Source organism: Suncus etruscus, chromosome 17 (genome assembly GCF_024139225.1).
Source record: "Suncus etruscus isolate mSunEtr1 chromosome 17, mSunEtr1.pri.cur, whole genome shotgun sequence".
NCBI classification, from domain to species: Eukaryota; Metazoa; Chordata; class Mammalia; order Eulipotyphla; family Soricidae; genus Suncus; species Suncus etruscus.
In genome coordinates, this window is record NC_064864.1 from 23145365 (window position 1) to 23171782 (window position 26418).

The following is a 26418-nucleotide window of genomic DNA, read 5'->3' on the forward strand; positions in this document are numbered from 1 at the left end:
CCTCCCCTCCCTCCCTCCCCTCCCCTCCCCTCTCTCCCCTCCCCTCCCCTCCCTCTCCTCCTCCCCTCCCCTCTCCTCCCTTCCCCCCCCCTCCCCTCCCCTCTCCTCCCTTCCCTCCCCTCTCCCCTCCCCTCTCCTCCCCTCCCCTCCTCCTCCCCTCTCCCCTCCCCTCCCCTCTCCCCTCCCCTCTCCCCCTCCCCTCTCCCCTCCCCTCCCCTCCCCCTCCCCCTCTCCCCTCCCCTCTCCCTCTCCCCTCCCCTCCTCTCTCTCCCCTCCCTCCCCTCCCCTCCCTCTCTCCCTCTCTTCTCTCTCTCTCCTCCCCCCTCCCCTCTCCCCTCCCTCCCCTTCCCCTCCCCTCCCCTCTTCCCTCCTCTCCCTCCTCTCTCTCTCTTCTCCTCTCTCCTCTCCTCTCTCGTCTCTCCTCTCTCCTCTCCTCTCCTCTCCTCTCCTCTCCTCTCTCCTCTCTCTCTCCTCTCCTCTCCTCTCTCCTCTCCTCCCCTCTCCCCTCCCCTCCCCTCCCTCTCCTCTCCTCCCCTCCCCTCCCTCCCTTCCCCTCCCCCTCCCCCTCCCCTCTCCTCCCCTCCCCTCCCCTCCCCTCTCCTCCCTCCCCTCCCCTCCCCTCTCTCCCTCCCCTCCCTCCCCTCTCCTCCCTCCCCTCCCCTCTCCTCTCCTCCCCTCCCCTCTCCTCCTTTCCCCTCCCCTCTCCCCTCCCCTCTCCTCCCCTCCCCTCTCCCTTCCCCTCTCCCCTCCCCTCCCCTCTCCCTCCCCTCTCCTCCCCTCCCCCCTCCCCTCTCCTCCCCTCCCCTCCCCTCCCCCTCTCCTCTCCTCCCTCCTCCCTCCCTTCCTCCCCTCTCCTCCCCTCTCCCCTCCCTCTCCCCTCCCCTCTCCCTCCTCCCCTCCCCTCTCCCCTCCCCTCTCCCTCCCCTCCCCTCTCTCCTCCCCTCTCCCCTCCCCTCTCCTCCTCCCCTCCCCTCCCCTCCTCTCTCTCTCCTCCCCTCCCCTCCCTCCCTCCTCTCCTCTCTTCTCCTCTCTCCTCTCCTCCCCTCCCCTCCCTCCCTTCCTCCCCTCTCCCCTCCCCTCCCTCTCCCTCCCCTCCCCTTCCCTCCCCTCCTCTCCTCTCCTCTCCTCTCCTCTCCTCTCCTCTTCTCCTCTCTCCTCTCCTCTCTCCTCTCCTCTCCTCTCTCCTCTCCTCTCCTCTCCTCTCTCCTCTCCTCTCCTCTCTCCTCTCCTCTCTTCTCTCCTCTCCTCTCTCCAGTCATGAGAGTCATGGAATCAGTCTGCTTTTCACCTTGTGTCAAACCAAAACTGCTCCTTTCATTCAAACAAGTCCCAATTCACCTATCCAGGTGGGCTTTTACATATCAAAGGGAGTGGTTTAAAGGAAAGAGGAAAGATGGAGAACACCTTTGTTTTGGGTTAATAGCTGGGTGTCATCTTACATACTCTGCTGTCCTTGGCGTTAGGAGGTGCACCTGTACCCATAGCAATACTTGTGTCTGCCCCTGAAAGGAGGGACAATGGCTTCCTGCCCTAGCTTGGTGGCTTTAACCAGACAGTCTAAGTAAGGGGGTTCTGAGTTGAGGCCTCCTGAGCTGGTTGGTGTCTCTGAATCATAGCCTCAGCACACGCCCAACCATGATGTCAGCCTGCAACTCTGAACTCGGTAGAGTACTAGAGCATGGTGTGCATTGGGAACTAAGGCATAAGATAGATATTCAGGACTGGTTAGGGGACCTTTCAACTCAGAATGCTGGTGCTGGTGCTGGGTGGGATGCTGCCCAGCAGGGACAGAATTGCTTTTTTCTCTATTTTCTCCTGGAAGAATCTTCTCTTTTAAAAAGCCCAATACAGGGCTGGAGCAGTGGCACAAGCAGTTAGGGTGTTTGCCTTACAAGCGCTAACACAGGACAGACAGTTTGATCTGCAGTTTGATCCCTCAGTGTCCCAAATAGTCTCCCAACCCAGGAGCAATTTCTGAGTGCATAGCCAGGAGTAACCCCTGGGCGTCACTGGGTATGGCCCCCCAAAAGCAAGCAAGCAAACAAACAAAAAGCCCATAAACAAAGATGTTTGATCTGATGTATAAAAGGCCATTGGATGTTAAAAAGTCTAGTCTATATAGATTAAAATAGGTTTCTGATCAAAGAATGTTCTGATGATCACTTGTTCTAAGCAATAAATATTATATATGGAGGACAGTCAGGGCTCTCATTCTATGAGGCTGTGAGCATCCTAACCTCATAGCTTTTTCTTATATTTTGTCTCTTGTATTAATCCTTACAGGATCCCTATTTCAGACCTGTTCAACAGGGTCAGTCCTGGCAAATGTGACCAAGTGAATCCTGGGTAGACATCAACAGCCTCTCCTGGTACCCTGATGGGGTTGTAGCAGAGGTCCTGTCCAAAGGGGTGGTATACAGTAGGCTCAGCTGATTGTCTCTGCTTTCTGTCTCCCACCTAATTGCTGTGGTTTGGTTTGGGGCCAGGGTGGCATCAGCTGTGGGGGTGTTGTTTCTAGACATAAGAGGGGGACCTGTGATTCTGGGAATGGGACCTTTACCTCCCTCCTGAAGAGTTCATATAGTGTAAGTTATCTTCGCTGTTAAATCCTTTGTTGGGTATTTGTGAATCCAAGAACAGTCCCCAGAATGAGAAATTACTTCCCATCCCCTTGTCCCCTTTCGGGGGGAGACCTTGGTAATATTTATCCACAGCAAATAATAATCCACACAGACAAGAAGGATAGGGTGTAAAAGATTGAGCAAAGAGAGCGAGAGAATCCCCCTGCAGCCTGCAGCTTTCGCAAAAGGACCCCTCTCCCCTCTCCATCAAGCTATTTATTGCCAACTCCACAGCGCCCCACCTGGAAGGGCTAAGTGGGGCAATAGTCATAGAACAATCCTAAGGAAATAATTTTATATACAACAATTCCAAGAATAATCTTATGGAAACTTTTTCATATACTACAATGTAGTAGCTCCCTGAGTGCTCTCCCAGGCCCCACCATTGTCTGCTGAGGCAGGTAGGAGGGTGGCCTGGTGCTCACAGCCTCTGCCATCTGGTGCCTATTTCAGTCTTTCTTTCCTGCCCTGGTTTATCCCTTCCTCCCCTTATCTTTCTATGTCCTGGATTCTAGTATATGATCCTTAAGAAGAGTTTTCTGGGCAGGGCTGAAACTATAGTACAATGGGCTGGGAGGTGTGTGTGTGTGTATGTATGTATGTGTGTAATAGGGTGTGTGTAAGTAGACAAATGTGTCTGTGTAAGAGGTTGTGTAAGAATGTGAGAACACAGATGTGTAAGAGCATGAGTGTCACAGGCACCATGGCAGGGAAGACTCAGCCTTGTCACTGGTGTGCCTGCCAGCTTACCTCCCACAGGGGTTGTGAAAGCCAGAGGGAGGCCCAAGGAGAAGGAGAAGGAAAAGGAAGGCCCAGAGTCTTGTGAAATTCCGCAGAGGGGGAGGGCCTATGTGAGGACTCTGCCAACCAAAGTCCATGTGACAGAGCCAGGAGAGGTTTCAGTCTGGCAGGAGGCCTGGCCAGTTGGGAGGAAGGAGGATTCAGGGAAGAGATCAGAGCAGGACCCTTGCAGCCTCTGTGTGGACACCAGTGAGGAGCCACCATGGTGCTGGAGCTGTTTCTGGACCTGTACTCTCCCCCGTGCCGTGCCATCTACATTTTCGCCAAGAAGAATGGTATCCCCTTTGAGCTGCAGGCTGTGAATCTGGCCCAGGGTGAGCAGGGCACTGGATTGAATCGGGAGGGAGTACCCAGGAAGACACCCTACCTGAGTGTCTTCTGCTGTCCACCTCCAGGGGAGCATCTGAAGCCTGAATTCCTGAAGGTGAACCCCATGAAGAGGGTACCTGCCCTCAGAGATGGGGACTTTGTGCTGGCTGAAAGGTATGGACACCCAAACTTAGTAAGGGGAAGCATGGTGGCAGGTAGGAAGATGGTAAACCCCAATTTGGACATCTTCCCATCTGTGCAGAAGCATCTGCACTGGGAGGGTACAAAAGTCCTGGAATGGGCTGTGGTATGAGGTTGGCTCTTCTCCAGGTGCCCTGAATGTGTCCCTTCAGAGTCACAGTCCCAGAAAAACCTGAGTTTAGACTGGACTCGAGTTGGGCCTCCCACTCCCAGAACTGCCTAGGCTCTTTTTCTCTAAACTTGGTGTGGGATCATTTCCACCTCCTGGAGCCCACCTAAGCATGCAAAAATGAACCAAAACTCTTGGGTCCTGCAACTGCCAACCAGGAAAGAACTTAGAGATTCTCTAGTCAGCACTTGCTAAATAGGACTCCAGATACCAGGAAGCTGGGCTTGAGGAGGAAAAGGGCTAGGGGTATAGCTGCTGGAAGTGGGGACTCCTGGGGGCCAAGTAGAAGCAGAGCAAGAAAAGGAGAAAAGACAGGGGAGGTGCCGTTGGAAGGGCTAGTGAGAGAGAGAGTGAAAACTTCTAGGGGAGAAAGTGATCAGATAGATGGCCAAAGGAGGGTAAGATGGAGCTAGCCACCCCTCCTGCCCACAGCGTGGCCATTCTTTTGTACCTGAGCCGCAAGTACCAGACAGCACCGCACTGGTACCCAACTGATCTGCAGGCTCGTGCTCGGGTAGACGAATATCTGGCGTGGCAGCACACCGCTATCCAGCAACTGACTATTAACATCTACCTGTGTAAGGTGAGCCTCTCTGGGTCTGACCTGTAAGCCTGGACAGCAGCTATACTCAACCTCCACATTCCCCCTGGTCCATAGCCCTGACCCCTCTGAACCCTGAAAGAACATTACTAATCCACCCAGTACTATCCACAAGCCTGAATAGATATAGATGCAGAAACTCAAGAAGCTCCCTGGTGATAAGCTGTCCCTCTTGTTGGGCCTAGGCCCTCCTGCCCTACTTCTCAGGGCAGCCTGTGGATGCTGTGAAGCTGGAGCGGCTGAAGCAGAAGTTGAAGGTGTCCCTGCAGCACCTGGACCAGGAGGTCCTGGCAGTTAGGCCTTTTTTGACCTCTGAGCAGATCTCTCTGGCAGATCTGATCACGCTCACAGAGCTGATGCAGGTGAGGTGCTTTCTCCTATGTCCCTAGGTCGGGGGTGGTTATTGAAGGGTACTCTGGCCTCCAGGCTGAGTCCCTCACTCTCTCCCTGTATCTCTAGCCCACTGCTGTTGGCTGTGATGTTTTCCAAGACTGGCCCCGCCTGGCAGCCTGGCGGACCCGTGTGGAGGCTGCCCTGGGTTCTGAGCTAATCCAGGAGGCCAACAAGCTGTTACTTTCACCTCGAGACCCCAATATGGTGAAGCAGAATCCCCAGGTGGCCCAGAAGCTGGCGCAGCGGATTCAGGAGCGGATCTCCTAATGGGGGTGCCCAGTTCCCCTGAATAATGTTCTTTACTATTATAAATATGTTGGTGAGCTCTGCTGGTGTCTGTCTTTCTCTGCTGTAGGTTAGTCAAGGAGTAGGAAATGGTGAGATCGCATAGCTAAGAATGTGACATTCAGGCTTTGCTCCCTGGAATGACCATGTGTATGCAGACAGTTTCTAGCCAAGCCAAAATTTTCTGGTTTTTGTTTGTTTGTTTGTTTTTTGCTTTGTTTTTTGCATGACACTTGACTAACAAGTACCCCATACTTGGTAGTGGTGGTGTGTAGGTACAGCCACACCCTCTGTGCTCAGAGCTTATTCCTAGCTCTGCATTCAGGGATACTTCTGGTGGGTTTGGGGAATCATATGGGATATCTTCCAGAGATTTAAGTCAGATGAGCTACCTTGTACTATTGCTTAGGCCTCTCCCTTGTATCCTTTTCTTAAGGATTTGCAGCTTCCAGAGCCTGTTTATTTTTCTCCTAATCCTTCCCTAAGCATGGTTCAGGCTAAGTGGACTAGCGGATGCTCTCTTTCTCTATTTCTGGAAACTTTTCCTCCATCCTTACTCACAACAGACACTGTAAAGTTCCTCTGGACACTTTCTGAACTAAAAGCCAGATGCAGGAATTTACCGTTCAGTCCTTTCCTGCCGCGTGTGCGGGTCCGGAGACTCACTCAACATCCAGTCCTGAGCTGGGGTCTCTCCAGCCTACCCCCACGCCTCCTCAGAATCTTTGCTGCAGGGAATTCTGGTTTTCTTGGACTCATAACAATACCCAGAATGTGGTGCCTGGAATGTGGCATCCCTTACTGCTACTGAGGGTGTGGAGAGGCTTAGGGGTACATGGCCATCTCGCCAAGCTGGGTGACCTGAATTCTATCTCAGCATGGTCCTGCAGCTCTACCTGGACCTGCTCTCCGCACCCTGCCGTGCTGTCTACATCTTTGCGAGGATCAACAACATCTCTTTCGAGTTCCAATTTGTGGATTTGCTCAAAGGTCAGCCCCACCCCACCCCACCCCAGGCTGTATAAAAAGGTCTGGTGCCAGGTATAGGCAGGACACCAGGTCAGGGCATTTCTGAGAAGTGGACATACCATGGGGGAGGTCCTTCCCCAAGGACCACCAGGAAATGTTCCCAGGAGAATTCTAGGTTGTGCTCCTGTCCAGCCTACCTTCCCCTGTACCTGCTAATTCTGACCTCACTCCCTTCAGAGGTCCTCAAACTTTATCAACAGGGGGCCAGTTCACTGTCCCTCAGACCATTGGAGGGTCTGACTATTGTAAAAACAAAACTTATGAACGAATTCTTATGCACACTGCATATATCTTATTTTGCAATGAAGAAACAAAACAGATACAAATACAATATGTGGCCCGCGGGCCATAGTTTGAGGACCACTGCTTGAATAAACCACTTGTAGAAGGTAAAGTGAAAGCTGGGGAAAGGTCCCCAGGCTCCACACAGCATCCGGGCTTTCTTGTTTGCTTTAATATCTGTTGAGTCTGCAAAGGTGGAAGAAATGTGTGGCCATTCTGTTAGCAGTAAATCCCCGCTGCTGATGGACTGGGCAGCAGTGGGTCACATGAGAGCACTTTTTTTTTTCTCCCATGCTAAAAAGGACACTGGAGTGGAAGAAACCAAATCATTGGGGGTGGCAGCAACATGTTGTTAGGCCTGTATCAGAATTTTGGACAACATCAGAATTTATTTTTTTCAAAGAAATTTTTTGAAAAAAACATAGTAGTGCTCAGGGGTTACTTAGGGATTACTCCAGGCAAAACTTGGGAGACAATACATATAAAATAAAAATATCCACGAATGGTGAGACTGCCCCAGACAGCATGTTTCTAACCCCCTAGGTGGATGGGTCTGATGAAGCAAGGTAGCAGCAGAGAAATAATACCAAGTCAGTAAAAAGTTTTTTATTTGCTTGTTTTGGTTTTTGGATCACACCTGGCAGCGCTCCGGGGATACTCCTGACTCTATGCTCAGAAATTGCTCCTGGCAGGCTCAGGGGACCATATGGGATGCCGGGATTTGAACAACCGTCCTTCTGTATGCAAGGCAAATGCCTTACCTCCATGCTATCTCTCCAGCCCCAAAAGTTTGTTTTTTTTTGGTTTTTTGTTTTTTTGGTTTTTGGTTTTTGGATCACACCTGGTGGTGCTCAGGGGTTACTCCTGGCTCCATGCTCAAATATTTCTCCTGGCAGGCTTGAAGGACCAAAAAATAATAATAAAAGAAAAAGAAAAAAATGGAAGAGAAGGGGCCAGAGCAATAGAACAGCGGGTAGGGCGCTTGCCTTGCACGCGCTCGACCTGAGTTCGGTCACCGGCATCCCACATGGCCCCCCATGCGTGCCAGGAAGGCGTCCTGAGCAAAGCTAGGAAGACCCCCTGAGCATAGCCGGGTGTGGTTAAAAAAAGACAAAAAAAAAAAAAGGAAAAAAAATGGAAGAGAAGAAAAAAGAAAAAAAAAGTAGAATAGCAAGCACATTTGTGAAAATTATTATATCTCTAATAAAGTCATTAATACAATAGAAGAAGGTTTAGTAAACTCTTGTTGTTAATTGTCCACTCTGTTAAATTGGCGTGTTCTTTTAGGGATGACAGCGTCAAACAAATGAAGTTGTCTAGAAATTCAAAGCACTGTTACCGGTACTATGACTTTTAGGGGCATGTGCTCAGCTGGCAGGCTGCCCAAAAGAAGGAAGATATGGGGTGAGGGCACTCACTCTAAAAAGCCCTGATGATATCATTCTGAAGACAAATCTGAAGTGTGGTTAGATTGGTGCCCTGGCCATCAAGAAAATGGTAATTCTAGGTGATTCTGGGTGAAGGAGTTCACATTTATTTCTGTGCAAAGTAAACCATCTATCTTGTTAACATAAGCTTTATCAGTATACATTGTTTGATCTTCAAAACAATCCACATGCCTCTAGGTGGTTTGTAGACCTTATGAATAGATATATTCCAATTAAGAGCCCAGAGGCTTCCCTGGGATCAAAAGAGGGTAAACAAGATTTTTATTTGGGGGGGGGTCACACCCAGCAGCGCTCAGGGGTTACTCCTGGCTCTCTGCTCAGAAATCGCTCCTGGCAGGGTTGGGGAACCATATGGGATGCTGGGATTTGAACCACACTGTCCTTCTGCATGCAAGGCAAATGCCTTACCTCCATGCTATCTCTCTGGCCCCAAAAGAGGGTAAATTTTTAAAATTAATATCTTTATTTAAACACCTTGATTACAAATATGATTGTAGTAGGGTTTTAGTCATGTAAAAAACACCTCCCTTCACCAGTGCAACATTCCCATCACCAATGTCCCAATTCTCCCTCCTCCCCACCCCACCCCCACCTGTAAGAAGAGGATAAATTTTAACATCACAAAGTTTTTCCTCTCTGGACAGGCCCTAGGCGTTAATTCTGGTATAGATTAAAAGGTATCAAGAAGTCAATTTTTCCTATCAAGGTTCTTTTTTACCTGAGGGAACAGGTTTTTTGTTTGTTTGTTTGTTTGTTTGTTTAGGGCATTTGAAACTAACTTCATAAGACTGACTAAAAAAAAACAGTTAAGGGGGGCCCGGAGAGATAGCACAGCGTCGTTTGCCTTGCAAGCAGCCGATCCAGGACCAAAGGTGGTTGGTTCGAATCCCGGTGTCCCATATGGTCCCCCGTGCCTGCCAGGAGCTATTTCTGAGCAGACAGCCAGAGTAACCCCTGAGCACCGCTGGGTGTGGCCCAAAAACAAAAACAAAAAAAAACAAAAACAAAACAAAACAAAAAACAGTTAAGGGACAACTAAAAAGACACACTTATTTGAAAAAGATTTAAATTTTTACCTGGTAAAAATCTTTCTTAACAATCCATTGCTACTTCCAGGTCAAAGTTTGGATGTTATACCCCAGTTAAAAATTAGCAAGTCATTTAGAGTCCCTTAGATCTGAGAGAAGCTTTCATCTGAGGGTGCTGAGTTTTCTAGGTAAAGAGAAATTGAATCAAGGCTATATTTGCCTGTCTTAATTCTTATATCTGGAGGCAAATGCTCAAATATATACATACTTAGTACAGCAGAAGAGAGATTCATATTTAGGCCAAATAAATGTTTGTAACTAAGCTTGAGAAATACCAAGTGACCTTTTTTTGGGGTCTAGTCAGCCATCGTGTCAAGGGGGCAGTGGGTCTTCTGATAATAGCTTCCTGGGGTCTCAAACTCAATTTACCTGCGGGCCGCAGGAGACAAAGTCGGGGTGATCCTTGAGTGCAAAGTCAGTAGTAAGCCTTGAACATTGGGGGTGTGTGACCCAAACAACTAAAACAAAACAAAACAAAAAGATTCCTCTAGGGCAGGGCCACAAAATGTTGTACGGAGGGCCGTTTGCGGCCCATGGGCCGCAAGTTTGAGACCCCTAAAGTTTAGACTGTGGTGGTGGCAGGCCATTGTTTTGCTACATAGGTCAGTGCACCCATAATCTTTCACAACTCAGTTAACATCTCATTAAAGAGAAGCTATGGAGCTGGCCTGGGTTGAACTTGATTTCAGTGGTGCTCAGGACATACTCCTAACTCTGTGCTCATGGATTTCTCCTGGTGGGCTCAGAGCACCCTATGTAGTGCTGGGATTCAATTCCTAGTTAACAGCATAAGGCAAATGCCTTACCCACTGTACTATTTCTCTGGTCCTACACTGAGATTTTAGAGTTTTCTGGTTCCAGGTCCAGATCCAGGTGGTGACATAAATCTTATTTTGACTCCTTGTCCTTACCAGGCAATGTTATCAGAGCCAAAAGAGGAATGAAGAAGCTGCAGAAGCTGTTTAAAATTTACTTATTACTGTTAATTCCTAACACTGTGACCTCATCTGGATTGATCCCTGCAACACTCTCACAATGATGCTCTCCTGACCTGCTCATCAGGTGGCATCATCTCAAGAATGCCCAGAGTGGGGGCCAGAGTAATAGTACAGTGGGTAGGGTATTTGCCTTGCATGTGGCAATCCCAGGCATCCCATATGGTCCCTTAAGCCTTCCATAAGTGATTCCTGAGTGTAGAGCCAATAGTAATCCCTGAGTGCCACTAGATGTGGCTCCAAAAATAGAATGCCCAGAATTCCCCACAAAGATTAACTGATCATTAACTGTAATGATTATCATGTAATCATTAACTGTAAATGATAGTGGAAAGCACTAAGTGCTGCCATTCCAAAAACCCAAGGTTTTCTTTCTCTAACACCATAGAAAGGGCTGCTTTAGTTCACGCTAACCACTCTTGGTAAGGCAAATCCAGGGGCAGGGCCCCAAGTCTCAATTGGTGCTTTGAAAACAGTCTGAGTCAAACCCCTTGGGAATGATTCTGACTGGAGGCATTTTGCCAAGAAAGGATTAACGTGCCTGTCCATGGCTAGAATGATAGTACTGTGGGATTGGCTCTTGCCTTGTCTGAAGCTGACCCAGGCATTCCTTATGGTCCCCTGAGCCTGCCAGGAGTAATCTTTGAGCACTGCCAGATTGCTCTCCTTCACCCAAATGCTTGTTCACTTATGGTGCCCGTTTATGCCACCCTCTTGCTTACAGAAGGTTCCCCCTTTGGATTCTAAATGCTGGCTTCCCCTCTTCCCTAGAGTAGGTGGAACCAGGCTTTCAGGTCTCCTGCTAATTCATGGGCTATAGCTTTGTTCCAAGTTGGAGAGGGTCTGGAATCTTCCAGTTTCCCTGGGTCAAAGGGTGGTTTTGCTCACAGTGTCTGGAAGAGGGTAGAGCCCTGATTTGGTCTATGTTCACTGAAGACTTGGGAAAATTCACAGTACTCCTCTGGGCATCCATTTCCCTTGGGAAAAAAAAATAAAAGAGCTGGAGAGATAGCACATCAGTAGGGCATTTGCCTTACAAGCAGCCTATCCAGGACAGATGATGGTTCGAATTCCAGCATCCCGTATGGTCCCCCGTGTTTGCCAGGAGCAATTTCTGAGCACAGAGCCAGGAGAAAGCCCTTAGCGCCGCTGGGTGTGACCCAAAAACAAAAACAAAAAAAAAGGAGACAAAAGTGTCTCTGTCTCTGGAAGTCCTAGCTGCTTCAGTACTTCCTGCTTCTCTCAGGTCACCACCACAGCAAGGAGTACATCGAGATCAACCCCCTGAAGAAGCTGCCCAGCCTCAAAGATGGAAAGTTCATCTTATCTGAAAGGTAAGCTGCCACCAAGGAGCATGTGCAGAGACTTCCCCACACCAACAAGAAAGTCCCAGACAGCTGCAATATGTTCCAGAATCCACCACAATCCTGACATTCCCCATCCATGGGATAAGGTCCCAGGACAATGGCTGCCTTATCCAGATCCACTCACTTCATCAGATGCCAGCAGAGTCCGGCCATTATCTGTGTTTTTGAGAATCAAAGGCTCTCAGACCCCCCTCTCCAGTTCTATGAATTTGCTAGAACAACTCAGAGAATTGGGAAGTCTACTTATTCTACTTGCTCGAGCAGTTTTCTTTTTCTGACTGTGACTTCCTTCCCATCCTGTTTCCTTTCTGTGTGTCCTGCTGATTGGTCCCCTGGTCACATGTTATTGTCCCTGTTTATATGCTTTTTCATCTGTAGCTGCAACAGGATGTCCCAGGGGTGTGCGAGGGGTCATGGGCACCCTGATTGAGAAATGCTCTGAGATCACTGTGATATCATCAAGGAAATAGCACAGCCTATTTGGAAGATTTGTATAGGCCATGGTAAATAAAACAGCACAGGGCATCATGGCCTCTTCAGGGGCATCCTTCTCCCCAAATTTCTTCAGGTGAAGCAACTTAGAAGCTCTAGCAGTGGTCCTCAAACTTTTTAAACAGCGGGCCAGTTCACTGTCCCTCAGACCATTGAAGGACCAGACTACAGTGAAAATAAAAACTATGAACAAGGGCCCGGAGAGATAGCACAGAGGTGTTTGCCTTGCAAGCAGCCGATCCAGGACCAAAGGTGGTTGGTTCAAATCCCGGTGTCCCATATGGTCCCCCGTGCCTGCCAGGAGCTATTTCTGAGCAGACAGCCAGGAGTAACCCCTGAGCACCGCCGGGTGTGGCCCAAAAACCAAACCAAAACAAAACAAAACAAAAAACCCAACTATGAACAAATTCCTATGCACACTGCATATATCTTATTTTGAAGTCAAGAAACAAAACGGAAACAAATACAATATGTGGCCTGCGGGCCGTAGTTTGAAGACCCCTGCTATAGAATTTCTTCTACTCTTTTGAAGGAGCCTAATTAGGTGAAGTAAATCTCTTCAGGTGAAGCAGTAAATAGAAGATAATACATATCTTCAGGTGAAACAATTCAAAAAAACTCTACAAAGTTTCTTCTATTTTGACAGTAAATGCCCCGAGTTGGGGCCGGAGAGATAGCATGGTAGGACATTTGCCTTGTATGCAGAAGGATGGTGGTTCGAATCCTGGCATCTCATATGGTCCCCCGAGCCTGCCAGGAGCAATTTCTGAGCACAGAGCCAAGAGTAACCCCTGAGTGCTGCCAGTGTGACCCAAACACCAAAAAAAAAAAAAAAATGCCCTGAGCCTTCATGGAGGCTTCATTACTTAAGCATGCCTGATTAACTCATCAGTCAGTGGTGACTGAATTATCTATCTAGCCCTCTCTTCTATCTATCTAGCCAGGCATGGTGGGTCTTGGCCTGTGCTGAGTATTAGTTTCTCTGGAAACCAGTTCTCCTATTCCCATTTCCCTCCAAAGTTACCTTCCTGGGCAAGATACCTTTTATACTCTTTTTGTTTTGTTTTGTTTTTGTTTAGGGGCCATACCTGGTGGCACTCAGGGGTTACTCCTGGCTCTGAGCTCAGAAATTATTCCTGGCAGGCTCAGGGGTCCATATGAAATGGTGGGGAAGGAACCTGGGTTGGCCATGTGCAAGGCACATTCCCTACATGCTGTGCTATCCCTTGGGCCTAACAGTTTCTTTTTTTCTTTGTTTTATTTTGGGGGCACACCCAGAAATGCTCAGGGTTTACTCCTGGCTCTGCACTCAGGAATTACGCCTAGCCATGCTCAAGGGGCTATCTGGGGTGCTGGGGATTGAACCCAGGTCAGCCGCTTATATATTTGGCAGATGAGCAGGCTCAGAGGCAATGAAAGAATTCACGGAAAGTATAGTACAGACAAAAGGGTTAATGACAAAATCTCCTTTGAGGACTGTTGTGACAGATCTTTACTTAGATGCACAACAGATCCTACATCTGGGGTTATGTGCCATCTTGGGTATCTACCCCTCGCCCTACAGGGCAGCACTAGGTACAAACTCAGAAGAGTTTGTACAATTGGGTTTGGAACAGTCTACTTTGGGAGGGGGCATTCCTAGAGGTACTCAGGTTTTACTTTTGACTCTGTGCTAAGGGATCATAGGGATCTTGGTAGAGTTCAGGGATTAATATGTGGTGCCAGGGATCAAACCAGGGTCAGCAAAAAAAAAAAAGTGCCTTATCCACACTGGACTATCTCTCAGCCCCAGATAAGACTTTAAACAAACAAAAAGCCATCACTACATTATTATGTATTCCTGGGTTTCTTCAGACCACCAATTTGTATTTAAAAGTACCTGATTAACTCAAATGTATTTTCTTTGCCATTTTATATACTCTAGATGGGACAAATAAGCAAGTTCTTTAGTCATTTGGTCTATTTCAAATCTTCATTCATTTGTTCCTTCATTCCTACCTTCCTTTCCCCCCTTTTTCCTCCCTTCTTCCTTTCCTATACCTTCCTTCCACCCCCATTCCCTCCTTCTCCCTCATTCCCTTCTTCCTCCCGTCCTTCCTTCTTTCTGTCCTTTCCCTCCTTCCTTTCCTTTACCTTCTTCCCTCCATCCCATTCCTCCTCCCACTCTCCGTCCCTCCCTTCCTTCCATCCTTTCCCTCCCTCTTTCCTTCCTTTTCCCTCCCTCCCTTTCTTTCCTTCCCTCTTTCCTTCCCTCCTTTCTTCCCTTTGTCTTCCTTCTTCCCTTCTTCCCTCCCTCCCTCCTTCCTTCCCTTTACCTTTTTTCTTCCCTTTCTCCATCCCTCCCTTCCTTAGGTCTTTTCATCTGCAACATCCTCCATGCCCCCACATCTATCTTGACATTTTTGTGCTGGAAGTAAATAGACCCTTTATCTTGTGAAGTTTCCCACAGTGTGAAGATCGCAGACTGCATTCTCAGTATTATGTAATTGTTTTGCTGTTTCTGTAATTTGGTCCTTGTGTTACAGATCATGTGGTGGAATTTGGTCATTATACTACTCAAGGGGAAACTGCAAAGGAAACGGAGATAAGCTAATTCTGGCTCTGACAAGGGTTTCTGTTCTGTGTGTTCTAACACAAACAGTTATGAGAGCTGGTCAGAGAAGCTTCTGGTTTTCACCTGCAGGTGCCTTGCTTTAAAGCCCAGCAATCAGTAAGAATCCTGCCCCTCAGACTCCCTGCTGAGAATACAGAAAAGCTTCACTGCCTCTGGCACATATCCAGTGTGAATTCATATGCATGCCTTATTTCTGGGTCAGAGAGCTAGTACATTTGCCTTGCATGTGGCCACATGGGTTCAATCCCCAACACTCCATATGATCCCCCAAGCCTGCCAAGAGTGATCCCTGAATGCAAAGTCAAGAGTAAGCCCTGAGCACAGTTGGAGGTGGCCCCCAAGGCAAACCAAACCCAACATCAACTTTCCACCTCTGAGTGTGATTCCTAGTATTACTATTAGGAGCAAATCAGTGAGAGGGAACACTGGATCTAGCTGGGCATGTTGGTATGGTCCACTTTTTTTTTTTTTTTTTCAGTCACGTTCCTTTCTCTCTCTGCATCTGCTGTTCAAGGACACAAAGCTCAGCCTTTCCTTTTGAGATGATAAGTGCAAAACAGAGCTGTATGATTAGGGCTAGATGTGGGGTTCTGAACACAGACCCAATTCTTGGGATGAACCTCCCCCAGGTTTCCCCTTAAAGGGAAAATTTTGGATCAAGGTCTCCTTCCTGTTCCCAGCTGGCCTTGGGGTTTTGCTAAGATTCAGACTTGGCTGTTTGCCAGAATCCTTCAGAGGCCCAGGGCCAACAAAGAATGAGAAAAACAACTGGGGGGACTTAGGATACAAAATGTTTTGTCTTGGCAAAGCAGCAGCTCATTCTGTGCTTTTAACTGCCTAGCACTCACACATTTCTAGCATCTGGACATCTAAAAGTATGCTCCCTCTGAGGAGCTTGGAAGAATATGGCCCAGGCCTCCTTCCAGGGCCCTGGAAGTCCCAGCAGCCTTGACAAGCACATGGCTATCTTGGCCTTAGATCTCCTCATTTTCCTCTCCCCACACCTGAACAGTCTATGCGTGGGCATTTTGGCTGCTGCCATCTTGACTTCCCTCTTGTTACTTCTGTGGGTTCTGATTCACTCATAAAACATATCTGGCATCAGAGATTTTTTTTTTCCTTCAGTTTTTTTGTTTTTGTTTTTGAGCCACACCCGGCAGCGCTCAGGGGTTACTCCTGGCTATCTGCTCAGAAATAGCTCCTGGCAGGCATGGGGGACCATATGGGACACCGTGATTCGAACCAACCACCTTAGGTCCTGGGTAGGCTGCTTACAAGGCAAACGCTCCCTGTGCTATCTCTCTGGCAGTCAGAGTGACTTTTTTAAGCTTTAAGGTAGAACTTCTAACCTGTTTGCTCACAGATTAGGTATGAGGATTAGGCCCATGGCCTCCTGCTGCGAGGGCCTTCACTCTGCTGTTTCCCCTTCACCCAATCTTTACCTTTCTGCCAGCCATACTCAACAGAAGCAGAAGTCTCATGCTCCAATCTCAGGGGATTGGGGAGACACGGATCTGGAAGCAAATGCCAACACAGGAAATAAAGCACATATGGTTAAGGAGATAATGTAGGTTAGGAAATTCCACTGCAAGCTTTCCACTCCTAACACTAAGGCCAGCAAGTAGATATCTCAATCGTGGAAGACCGAAAAACCAAGCAGTGTCTCCCAGCGACCTCGGGTCTTTATTGGGAAGCAAAAGACCACAACCTAGGATGTATGGTAGGGTAAGAGACTAATCCAAAAGGTGCTTCAAGCTCACCTCAAAAATTGGTGAATGCAGTTAGAGAAACAACTACACTAACAACTATCATGATAATGGTAGTGAGTGAGAGAAATAAAATGCCTATCTCGAAGACAGGCAGGGTGTGGGGGAGGAGGGAGATGGAGGTATTGGTGGTGGGAAGGTTGCATTGGTGAAGGAGGGTGTTCTTTTTTATAACTCAAACGCAAGTACAAACATGTTTGTAATCATGGTGCTTAAATAAAGATATTTTTTAAAAACAACAACAGCAAAGGTGCTTCAACCCAAAGGTGCTTCCATCCAATGAGTGATAAGTTCCAGCAGAGAAGAATTATCCTGAATAGAATGACAGGTTATTCCAACTCACCCACTCTTTTTTCTCCAAGTTAAACTTATTTCCTCTTACCTCTGTATTTCTGAACATATTTCCTGAACTGTTCTTCCTGCCATTTCACATTACCCGACAGCTGCATTCTCATTCCACCCCACTCTCACCACCTAGTTGACCGATGGCCTTTCCTACAACCCTTTGGGCTCATCCTTCCCAGAAGAATGTCAAAGAATATCAGTGCCCAGAATGTAGTTCCGGGCTCCATCTACATGGAGGAGTCTCTGCAGCGGCCTTGGGAAAGGTAAAACGAGTCCCTGACCTGCCCTTTCTGCAGTGTGGCGATCCTCTGTTACCTATGCCGCAAGTACAGTGCACCCTCTCACTGGTACCCTCCAGATCTGCACACCCGTGCCCGTGTGGACGAATTCATGTCCTGGCAGCACACAGGCATTCAGACACCCATGACTGAGATGCTCTGGATCAAGGTAAGTGGGCAGCTGGTGAGCTCAGAGTTCAGCCTTATTTCCATGTTTCCTTCTCTTGTCCTCCTCACCCCAACTGCTGGGAGTATGGAATGAGTGAGCAATGCTCATGCTGGGAATGAGCAAGCTTTGAAAAGACAAGAGGAGCTGTGTCCAGGAGTGACCAGTAGTGCTCAGGGAAGGAAAGAACTAAAGAACTTTCCTTCTGAATGGAAAAATTTCCAACAGCCCAAGTCTGCAGAGGACAGCCAGCCAGCACTTGTCCTTTTACTTCTGATTCTACTTTATGTCTTTGACAGACATTACCAATCAATTGAAGGATCCTTTTCTTCTTGGATCTTTTTTTTTTTTTTTTTTTTGACCATACCCAGTGGTGTTTGGAAGTTATTTGCAGTTCAGTGCTGTGGGATGGGGGTAGCACTCCTAAAAGTGTTTGTGGGGGCGATATAGTGTTGGGGATTGAACCTGGGACTATTGAATGTTAAAAAAGTGTTCTGGCCTATTGAGCTATCTGCCTACCCCTCAAAATATTTAAGAAAACTCCTGGAAAATTCTGTAATCAGAGCTGATAATATACACCTTTATAGCTGATATACATCTTTATAGAGTTCAAGAGTCCTCTAGCAGATCAGGATGCTGAGGCCTAGAAGGTTAGAGAGGACAGAGGTACAGCTTCATCCTGTCTCCTTTCACCCCACCCTGGTCAGCTGCTGATCCCGATGATCACAGGCAAGGAAGCTTCCGAGTCCAAGGTAGATGAGATCACATCAGAAGCAAAGAACTGTATGCGTCAATTCGAGGAGAAGTTTCTGAACAACAAAACATTTGTCACCGGGGAGAATATATCACTGGCTGACCTGGTGGCCCTAGAAGGAATGATGCAGGTGTGGATGTGTGCATGGCAAGGCAGAGGGGTGCAGGTGTGTGTGGAATTTGCAGGAGTATGGGGTGTCAGGGAGTGTTAAATGTGGGGAGTGGTTGTAGGTGTGGAGGGTGGCAAGTTGTGGTGTGAGGTGTGGAGATGTGGATTGTGGGAGATCTATGTGTAGAATGTAGGGTGTGGAATGTACAAGGGTGGGGGTTGTTGAGATGGGCACCAGGATAAGTGGGGTGTGGTGGGAGGATGAGAGTGTAGGGGGTGGAGGTGGCAGATGGGCAGAGGCAGAGGTGGCCTCCTTTGTGATGGGGTCATAGTTTGAGGTGGTGGCAGAGGAGAAATAGGTACAGTGAAAGCTGAATGTAGGTGTCAGGATTCCCTGTGGGATGACAGAAAATGTTAGGCTTTGAGCCAGGAAGGTTCTTGATCATCATCTTGATCATCTCATCAGTGGTAAGGGCTGAGGGTGAACTGGAATAGTAAGGAGAACCCCACTTTTTTGGGGGAAAGGAACATAAAATCCCCCCTTTCTAAATATCTCTATTTAGGCACCATGGTTACAAATATGTTTGTAGTTGGGTTTCAGTCATAAAAAAGAACACCCTGACTGAAACCCAACTACAATCATATTTGTAATCAAGGTATTTAAATAAAGATATTATAGGAAAAAAAGAACACCCCAGGTTCACCAGTGCAACCTTCCCACCACTAATGTTCCCCATCCCCCTCCTTCCCCACCCCTTACCTGTCTTCAAGACAGGCATTCTATTTCTCTCACTCACTGCCATTGTCATGATAGTTGTTGGTGTAGTTATTTCTCTAAATGCACTTGCCAGTCTTTGTGGTAAGCTTCATTTTGTGGGCTGGTCCTTCCAAACTTCATCTCAATTGTCTCTGGGTATTATTACCATACTGTCTTTTATTTTTTAAATCCCACAGATGAGTGAGTCTAATCTGTGTCTATCTCTCTCCCTCTGACTCATTTCACTCAGCATAATAGTTTCCATGTCCGTCCTTGTATAGGAAAATTTAATGACTTCATTTTCCTGACAGCTGCATAGTATTCCATTGTATATATGTACCACAGTTTCGTTAGCCACTCAATAGTTGTTGGGCATCTGGATTGTTTCCATATGGGAGCTCAAATTCCAGTTTTTTTGAAGTTTACCAGAAAGGCTGGACTAGATTGTATTCCCACCAGCAGAGAATGAGAGTTCCTTTCTCCTCACATCCCCGCCAGCACTGATTGTTCACTGTTTTGATTTGCATCTCCCTGATGATTAATGATGTAGAACATTTTTTCATGTGCCCTTTAGCCATCTGTATTTCTTTTTTTTTTTTTTTTTTTTTTTTTTTTTTTTTTTTTTTTTTTTGTTTTTGTTTTTGTTTTTGGGTCACACCCGGCAGCACTCAGGGGTTACTCCTGGCTTCATGCTCAGAAATCGCTCCTGGCTGACTTGGGGGACCATATGGGACGCCGGGATTCGAACCAATGACCTTCTGCATGAAAGGCAAATGCCTTACCCTCCATGCTATCTCTCCGGCCCCAATCTGTATTTCTTCTTTGAGGAATTATCTATTTCTTCTCCACATTTTTTGATGGAATTAGAAGTTTTTTCTTGTTAAGTTCTGTCACTGCCTTGTATATTTTGATATCAATCCCTCATCTGATGGGTCAATGCCCATGGGTGAATAGTTTCTCCCATTCTGTAGGTGGCCTTTGTATCCTAGTCATTGTTTCCTTTGAGATGCAGAAACTTCTCAGTTTAATGTAGTCCCATTTGTTTATCTCTGCTTCCACTTATTTGGACAGTGGTGTTTCCTCCTTGAAGATGCCATTAGCTTCAATGTCGTGTGTTCCATTGGTCTGATGGTCTGTCTTTATTCCAGTACCATGCTGATTAAATTATTATTGCTTTAGGGGCCGGAGAGATAGCATGGAGGTAAGGCGTTTGCCTTTCATGCAGGAGGTCATCGGTTCGAATCCCGGCGCCCCATATGGTCCCCTGTGCCTGCCAGGAGCAATTTCTGAGCCTGGAGCCAGGAATAACCCCTGAGCACTGCCAGGTGTGACCCAAAAACCAAAAAAAAAAAAAAAAAAAAAAAAATTATTATTGCTTTGTAGTACAATTTAAAATCAGGGAAAATGATGCTTTCTATCTTCTTTTTCCTAAGGAGAACACCACTTCTTTAAAATTTTATATGGTATTGATTTATTATGAGATACATGGTTATACAGTTGTTTATGGTTGAGTTTCAGTCAAACAATGTTCCAACACCCATTCCTTCACCAGTATACATTTCCAGGCACCAATGTTCCCAGTTTTTCTCCTACCCCAGCTTGCCCCTGTGGACTGTGACACTCTGTATGACACTATTCTGTCTTTCCACCCTCTTTCTCTTTTCTCCCTTTCTTCCTTTAGTCACTGTAGTTTTCAAGATTGTTACTGAAGGTTATGATATGTATCACTTTATTTTTTTAGCACCTGTCAGAGTGATCATGTCAAACTATTTTGCTATAGTGATACCTCCTCTGTCCTAACTACACTCCTCCATCTTTGTGGCAAGCTTCTTATTATGAGCCAATCCTCTTGGCTCTCATTTCTATTATCTTTAGGTACTAGCCCCATACTGTGTTTATTTTATATCCTGAAAAATGAGTGTGATCATTCTATATCTACCCCTCTCACTCTGACTCATTTCACTCAGCATGATACTCTCCATAAATATATATATATATGTGTGTGTGTATGTATGTATGTATAAACCAGTCTCATGACTTCATGTTTCTAACAGCTGAATAGTATTTCATTGTGTAGCTGTACCATAGTTTCTTTATCCAGTCATTTGTTCTCAGGCACCTGGGTTGGACAGTTGGCTACTGTAAATAGTGCTGCCATGAACATAGGAGTGCATTGTGCATTGTGTTTTTTGATACCTCTAGTCTATATTCTTGGGAGCTGTAATGCTGAGTTGAATGGATGCTTAGTTTCTAGACTTTTTTTTGTGTGTGTGGGGGGGTCACACCCAGCAGCGCTCAGGGGTTACTCCTGGCTCTCTGTTCAGAAATCGCCCCTGGCAGGCACAGGGGACCATATAGGATGCCAGGATTCAAACCACCGTCCTTCTGCATAAAAGGCAAACACCTTACTTCCATGCTATTTCTCCAGTCCCTAGACTTTTTTTTTTTTTTTGAGGAATGTTCATATTGTTTTTACAAGAAGGCTGGACCAGTCAATACTCCCAGTAACAGTCAATGAGAGTCTTTTCTTCTCCACAACTGTACCAACAATGATTCTATTTTTTTTTAATGTGTGCCAGTCTCTGTGGTGTGAGATGATATTATTGTTTTGATTTAAATTTCCCTGATAATTAATGATGTGGAGCATTTATTCATGTGCATTTTGGTCATTTATATTTCTTCTTTGAGGAAGTTTTTGTTTATCTCTTCCATTTTTAGATGAGATTGTTTTTGTTTTTTTGTTTTGTTTTTTGGGCCACATCTGGTGACACTCAGGTGTTACTCCTGGCTATGTGCTCAGAAATCACTCCTGGCTATGTGCTCAGAAATCGCTCCTGGCTTGGGGAATGAAATGTGATGCTGGGGGATTGCTTGCTCCACCACACCAGCCCCGGGATTGTATTTTTTTCCTTAAGTTCTCTCACTCAGTACTTTGTATATCTTGTCATATATAACTCTTCGTCAGGTGGATGTTGAGTAAATAATCTCTTTCATTCAATGGGCGATCTTGGTATTCTGGTCATTGTTTTCTTTGAGGTGTAGACACTTCTTACTTTAATATAATTCCATCTGTTTATCTTTTTTTTTTTTTTTTTTTTTTGGTTTTTGGGCCACACCCGGTGACGCTCAGGGGTTACTCCTGGCTATGCGCTCAGAAGTCGCTCCTGGCTTGGGGGACCATATGGGACGCCGGGGGATCGAACCGCGGTCCGTCTCCTAGGCTAGCGCAGGTAAGGCAGGCACCTTACCTCGAGCGCCACCGCCCGGCCCTCATCTGTTTATCTTTGCTTCCACTTGTTTTGTCCTTGAAGATGCCCTTAGCTTCAATGTCATATAGAGTTCTGCCTATGTTTTCCTCTACATACTTTTTAGATTTGGGTCTGATAGCAAGGTTTTAAATTCACTTTTTTAAATAATATTTTTATTTAATCATCTTGATTACAGACATAATTGTAATTGGGTATCAGTTATATAAAGAACACCCCCTTCACCAGTACAACATTCCCACAATTAAATTCAGTTTGATTTGACTTTTATGCCTGGTGTTAGAAAGAGAGGTGAGTTACTTTTCTTTTCTTTTTCTTTTGCCTTTTTTTCTTTCTTTCTTTCTTTCTTTCTTTCTTTCTTTGTTCTTTCTTTCTTTCTTTCTTTCTTTCTTTCTTTCTTTCTTTCTTTCTTTTTTTTTTTGGCATGTGGCTAACTAGTTTTCCCAATACCACTTGTTGTAGAGATTTTTCTTGCTCCACTTTATATTTTTTGCTCCTTTATTGAAGATTGATTTAAACCCTATTTCTTTATTAATGATCAGGGCTCCACATTCTGCTTCCTCACACTAATTCCCTAGAAGTATCTGGAGGCTTACAAAAGACCCTTCTAGCTTTCATTCCTCTTACCCAAAACTCTAGACAGAGGGCTATACAGAATAGTTTTCCTGGCTTTGGAGCTAAGAGGTCACCACTGTGTGCTTGAGCATACCTGAGCCATTTGAGGTTTTTACATAGAGGGAGGGTGGGGGAGACACGCCAGTGGTGCTCAGAGGTTACTCAACTCTGTGCTCAGAGCTTGCTCCTGACATGTAGGATGACATTAGGAGACCATGTAGGATGCCAGGGATCAAACCTGGGTCAGACCCAGGTCAGACCTGGGCGGCTGAGTGCAAAGCAAATGCCCTACCCACTGTGCTATTGCTCCAGCCCCAAGAGTGGTCAACTCTGAGCTAGCTAATGTGTAGGAGAACCCATTTATTTATGTTAAAAATCTGTTTTTCGGGGACAGAGGGCTAGTGCAGCAGTAGGACGTTTGCCTTGCATGCGGCTGACCCAGGACAAACCTCGGTTCGATCCCTGGCATTCCATATGGTCTCTCGAGCCAGGAATAATTTCTGAGTGCATAACCAGGAGTAAACCCTGAGCATCACCGGGTGTAGCCCAAAAAAACAAAACAAAACAAAAGAATCTTTTTTTCCCTTTTGCTTGCTTTTGGACTATACCTAGTGGTACTTCAGGCATACTCTCTGTGCTTGACAATTTCTTCTGATAATTTTAGGGGAATAATATATTGCTGGGAAGCAAACGTGGTTATCCTGCATGTAACATATGTGCTCAACCCTTTGACATAACTCTTTGGCCCAGGATGATCAATTTATACCCTGACCAGTGTCTTGAGAAAGACATAATTTCTGGCCAGTATAAGAAGAGGCCATGAGGCATAGAGTTAGTACTGGGGTCAAGATACTTCTCTCAGGCCTGGAGAGATAGCACAGTGGCGTTTGCCTTGCAAGCAGCCAATCCAGAACCAAAGGTGATTGGTTCAAATCCCAGTGTCCCACATGGTCCCCTGTGCCTGCCAGGAGCTATTTCTGAGCAGACAGCCAGGAGTAACCCCTGAGCACCGCTGGGTGTGACCCAAAAACCAAAAAAAAAAAAAAAAAAGATACTTCTCTCTCAGACCCCAGTTTGAATCCCTGGCACCATATATAGTTTTCCAAGGACCACCACAGGTTACTCTGGAGCACAGTCAGAACTAGCCCTAAGATCTGCCAGGTGTGCCCCCCCCCCAAAATGATCACTTTGAGATCAGGTCAGTGTGTAGCAGGTATTTGTACCAGGGGAATAGCCTGGTTTTCCTGTACAATGCAATGTGGAAAATGTTCATGCTCCCTCTCCAGGATTTACATTTTTATCTATCTCATCCACTTTTGAGTCCTCTGAACATCTTGGGGTATACCTCTTTTTGACTACCTTCTATTTCAGTAATTGCATTTGGTCATGAAGAGAGATTCAATGTGGGCATGGGGCTAGTGAGAACTTGTTATTAAAAAAATATATATAGGGGCCCAGAGAGATAGCACAGTGGCGTTTGCCTTGCAAGCAGCCGATCCAGGACCAAAGGTGGTTGGTTCGAATCCCGGTGTCCCATATGGTCCCCCGTGCCTGCCAGGAGCTGTTTCTGAGCAGACGGCCAGGAATAACCCCAGAGCAACGCCGGGTGTGGCCCAAAAACCAAATATATATATAAAGAAGAAAAGTTAATAATTCTAAACATTAAAATAGTTTAGTACAGAAAAAAAAAGACAGAGAACTTGTACTCCCAACTCTGACCTAGAGACAAAAGGTTTCCCTGGAAGAAGGGAAGTCCCAGGTTAGAAAAGTGGTAACTGCCTGGGCCATGGGGAATCTCAGAGAGAAATTTGGAAGTCGATAAGTGTTAAAACTCTGGGAGTATTCTGCATTTTATAGACCTATCCCACATCTATGATATAGTCTGTGATTCCCTCGCAGTCTTGGGGTCTTGGGGGTCAGAACAACCACTTAAGGAACCTCATGGGGAGAGAGACCTTGTGGTGTAAGAGGCCATCCAGGTTTCCTGGATGATCACTTCTTCCTCTTTGTCTCTTTACAGCCCATGGTTCTCAACTATGACCTTTTCAGTGACAGCCCCAAGCTGGCTGAATGGCGAGCACGGGTAGAGGCCTTCATTGGCTCTGGCCTCTTCATGGAGGCCCATGATCGGTTAATGAAGTTGGGAGAATGGGATTGTTCAACGTTGGATCCAACAGTCAGGGATAGAATCAGTGAGCTCCTAGAGAAGTACCAGTAAAAGCAAACCAAGCTGTAGGGTCAGGTTGGCTCAGCCCTCATCTTAGGGAAGATGCTGAAAAAACTCTCATTCTTTCCCTAATAAAGAAATGGAACAACCTCTGGCTGCCAAGCGATTGGTGTGAGTCTAAGTCCTGATGCAGGAGAGGGGCTGGAGTGTTAGTGGGTGGTGGTTGTGGGTCCTCTTAAAAAGAATTTCTTTTTTTTTCCAAAATAATTTCTTTCGGGGTGCCGAAGAGATAGCGTGGAGGTAGGGTATTTGCCTTGCATGAAGAAAGACAGTGGTTCAATCCCGGCATCCTATATGGTCCACAAGCCTGCCAGGAACGATTTCTAAGCATAGAGCCAGGAGTAACCCCTGAGCACAGCTGGGTGTGACCCCCCCAAAAAAAAAAAAACAAAAAAAAGAATTTTTGGGGGGGGCACACCAGGTGACTCTCAGGGGTTACTCCTGGCTATGCGCTCAGAAATTGCTCCTGGCTTGGGGAACCATATGGGACACCAAGGGATCGAACCTTGGTCCATCCTAGGTTAGCATATACAAGGCAAATGCCTTACAGCTTGCACCACCACTCCAGCCCCAACATTTTATTTTTTTTTTTTTTGATAACAGTTGTGGTTTTATTCTGTCCAATGCATCAATAAATGAACTTTACACCCGAGCCTGCGTGTGACCGGATTCACCCAGCCCCAGGCTGCCACCCCGCTCCCCCATCCCGGCCTCACAGAAGAGGGGTGAGTGTCTGTCACCAGCCTTCTAGACTCTACCACATAGGTCACCGGAGGAAAGAAAGAGCGAAAGGAGCACCATGCCCAGCCTCCACCTGGACAGCAGGCTCAACTCTACACTGATCTAAAGAAACACAGCTACTTGCTGAAAACCTGAAAACCACCACAGCAAAGGTTGAAGTCCACCCTCCATGACTGCTGGCCCATATGGGTAGCAGGAGGCCGCTCTGGGGTGAGCAGACAGTGTGCTTCTGCCCCCTGGTGGTGGGGGGAGGCAGTGTCCCCGCCGCAATAGCACCTTGAAAGGGGAAGAAGGAAGATAAGGGCAGAGCCAGCCAAAAGCGGTTGGTGTGTGGAACGGCACAGAAGGGGAGGCCCTGAAAGATCATCTCAGCGACTCCCATCACTTTACAGATGAGAAAACTGAATCCGAAAGAGGGCGAGGGCCTGGCGGGGGCCCAGAGTCACATATGACTCAGCACAGTCGGCAAACGAAGAGGCCCACGAGTGGCTACCTGAGCAGGAAGGGGAAGAGCTGAGAGAGCAAGCAGCATCCAAGCTGACTCCTCTGAGTCCTGCCACAGTCCTGGCACGTGAACACCATCCTGGGGCACCCTGCTTCAGGTTAGGGTTCGAATGTGTCACAAACAAGAAGCTCAGAGTGGGACCCTTGAGGGTAGAGCTGACCCCCCTCCAATAACCCCTTCAGAAGTCACCTGGGA

General features: G+C 46.9%; 2 protein-coding genes across 2 annotated transcripts; both read left to right on the top strand.

Annotated features, from left to right (window-relative positions):
• Window positions 1-3593: 3593 nt before the first annotated feature.
• Window positions 3594-5424, top strand: LOC126033726 (glutathione S-transferase theta-1-like). Its single transcript, XM_049790736.1, has 5 exons — window positions 3594-3736; window positions 3818-3905; window positions 4534-4684; window positions 4888-5064; window positions 5162-5424. The coding sequence occupies exons 1-5, from the start codon at window positions 3625-3627 to the stop codon at window positions 5360-5362; spliced, it is 729 nt and encodes a 242-aa protein (XP_049646693.1). The 5' UTR covers window positions 3594-3624; the 3' UTR covers window positions 5363-5424.
• An 834-nt stretch (window positions 5425-6258) lies between these two features.
• Window positions 6259-24968, top strand: LOC126033734 (glutathione S-transferase theta-4-like). The gene is made up of 5 exons (XM_049790744.1): window positions 6259-6370; window positions 11469-11556; window positions 17103-17253; window positions 17958-18134; window positions 24771-24968. Exons 1-5 carry the CDS (start codon window positions 6259-6261, stop codon window positions 24966-24968), a joined length of 726 nt encoding a protein of 241 aa, XP_049646701.1.
• The last annotated feature ends 1450 nt before the right edge of the window (window positions 24969-26418 follow it).

Bases quoted from the DNA above. Each gene is read 5' to 3' on its own strand.
- LOC126033726 (XM_049790736.1), top strand. From the start codon at position 3,625: ATGGTGCTGGAGCTGTTTCTGGACCTGTACTCTCCCCCGTGCCGTGCC. The intron at 3,737-3,817 runs GTGAGCAGGGCA...GTCCACCTCCAG, and splicing joins GGCTGTGAATCTGGCCCAGG to GGGAGCATCTGAAGCCTGAA. The intron at 4,685-4,887 runs GTGAGCCTCTCT...TGTTGGGCCTAG, and splicing joins TTAACATCTACCTGTGTAAG to GCCCTCCTGCCCTACTTCTC.
- LOC126033734 (XM_049790744.1), top strand. From the start codon at position 6,259: ATGGTCCTGCAGCTCTACCTGGACCTGCTCTCCGCACCCTGCCGTGCT. The intron at 17,254-17,957 runs GTAAGTGGGCAG...CACCCTGGTCAG, and splicing joins CTGAGATGCTCTGGATCAAG to CTGCTGATCCCGATGATCAC. The intron at 18,135-24,770 runs GTGTGGATGTGT...GTCTCTTTACAG, and splicing joins CCCTAGAAGGAATGATGCAG to CCCATGGTTCTCAACTATGA.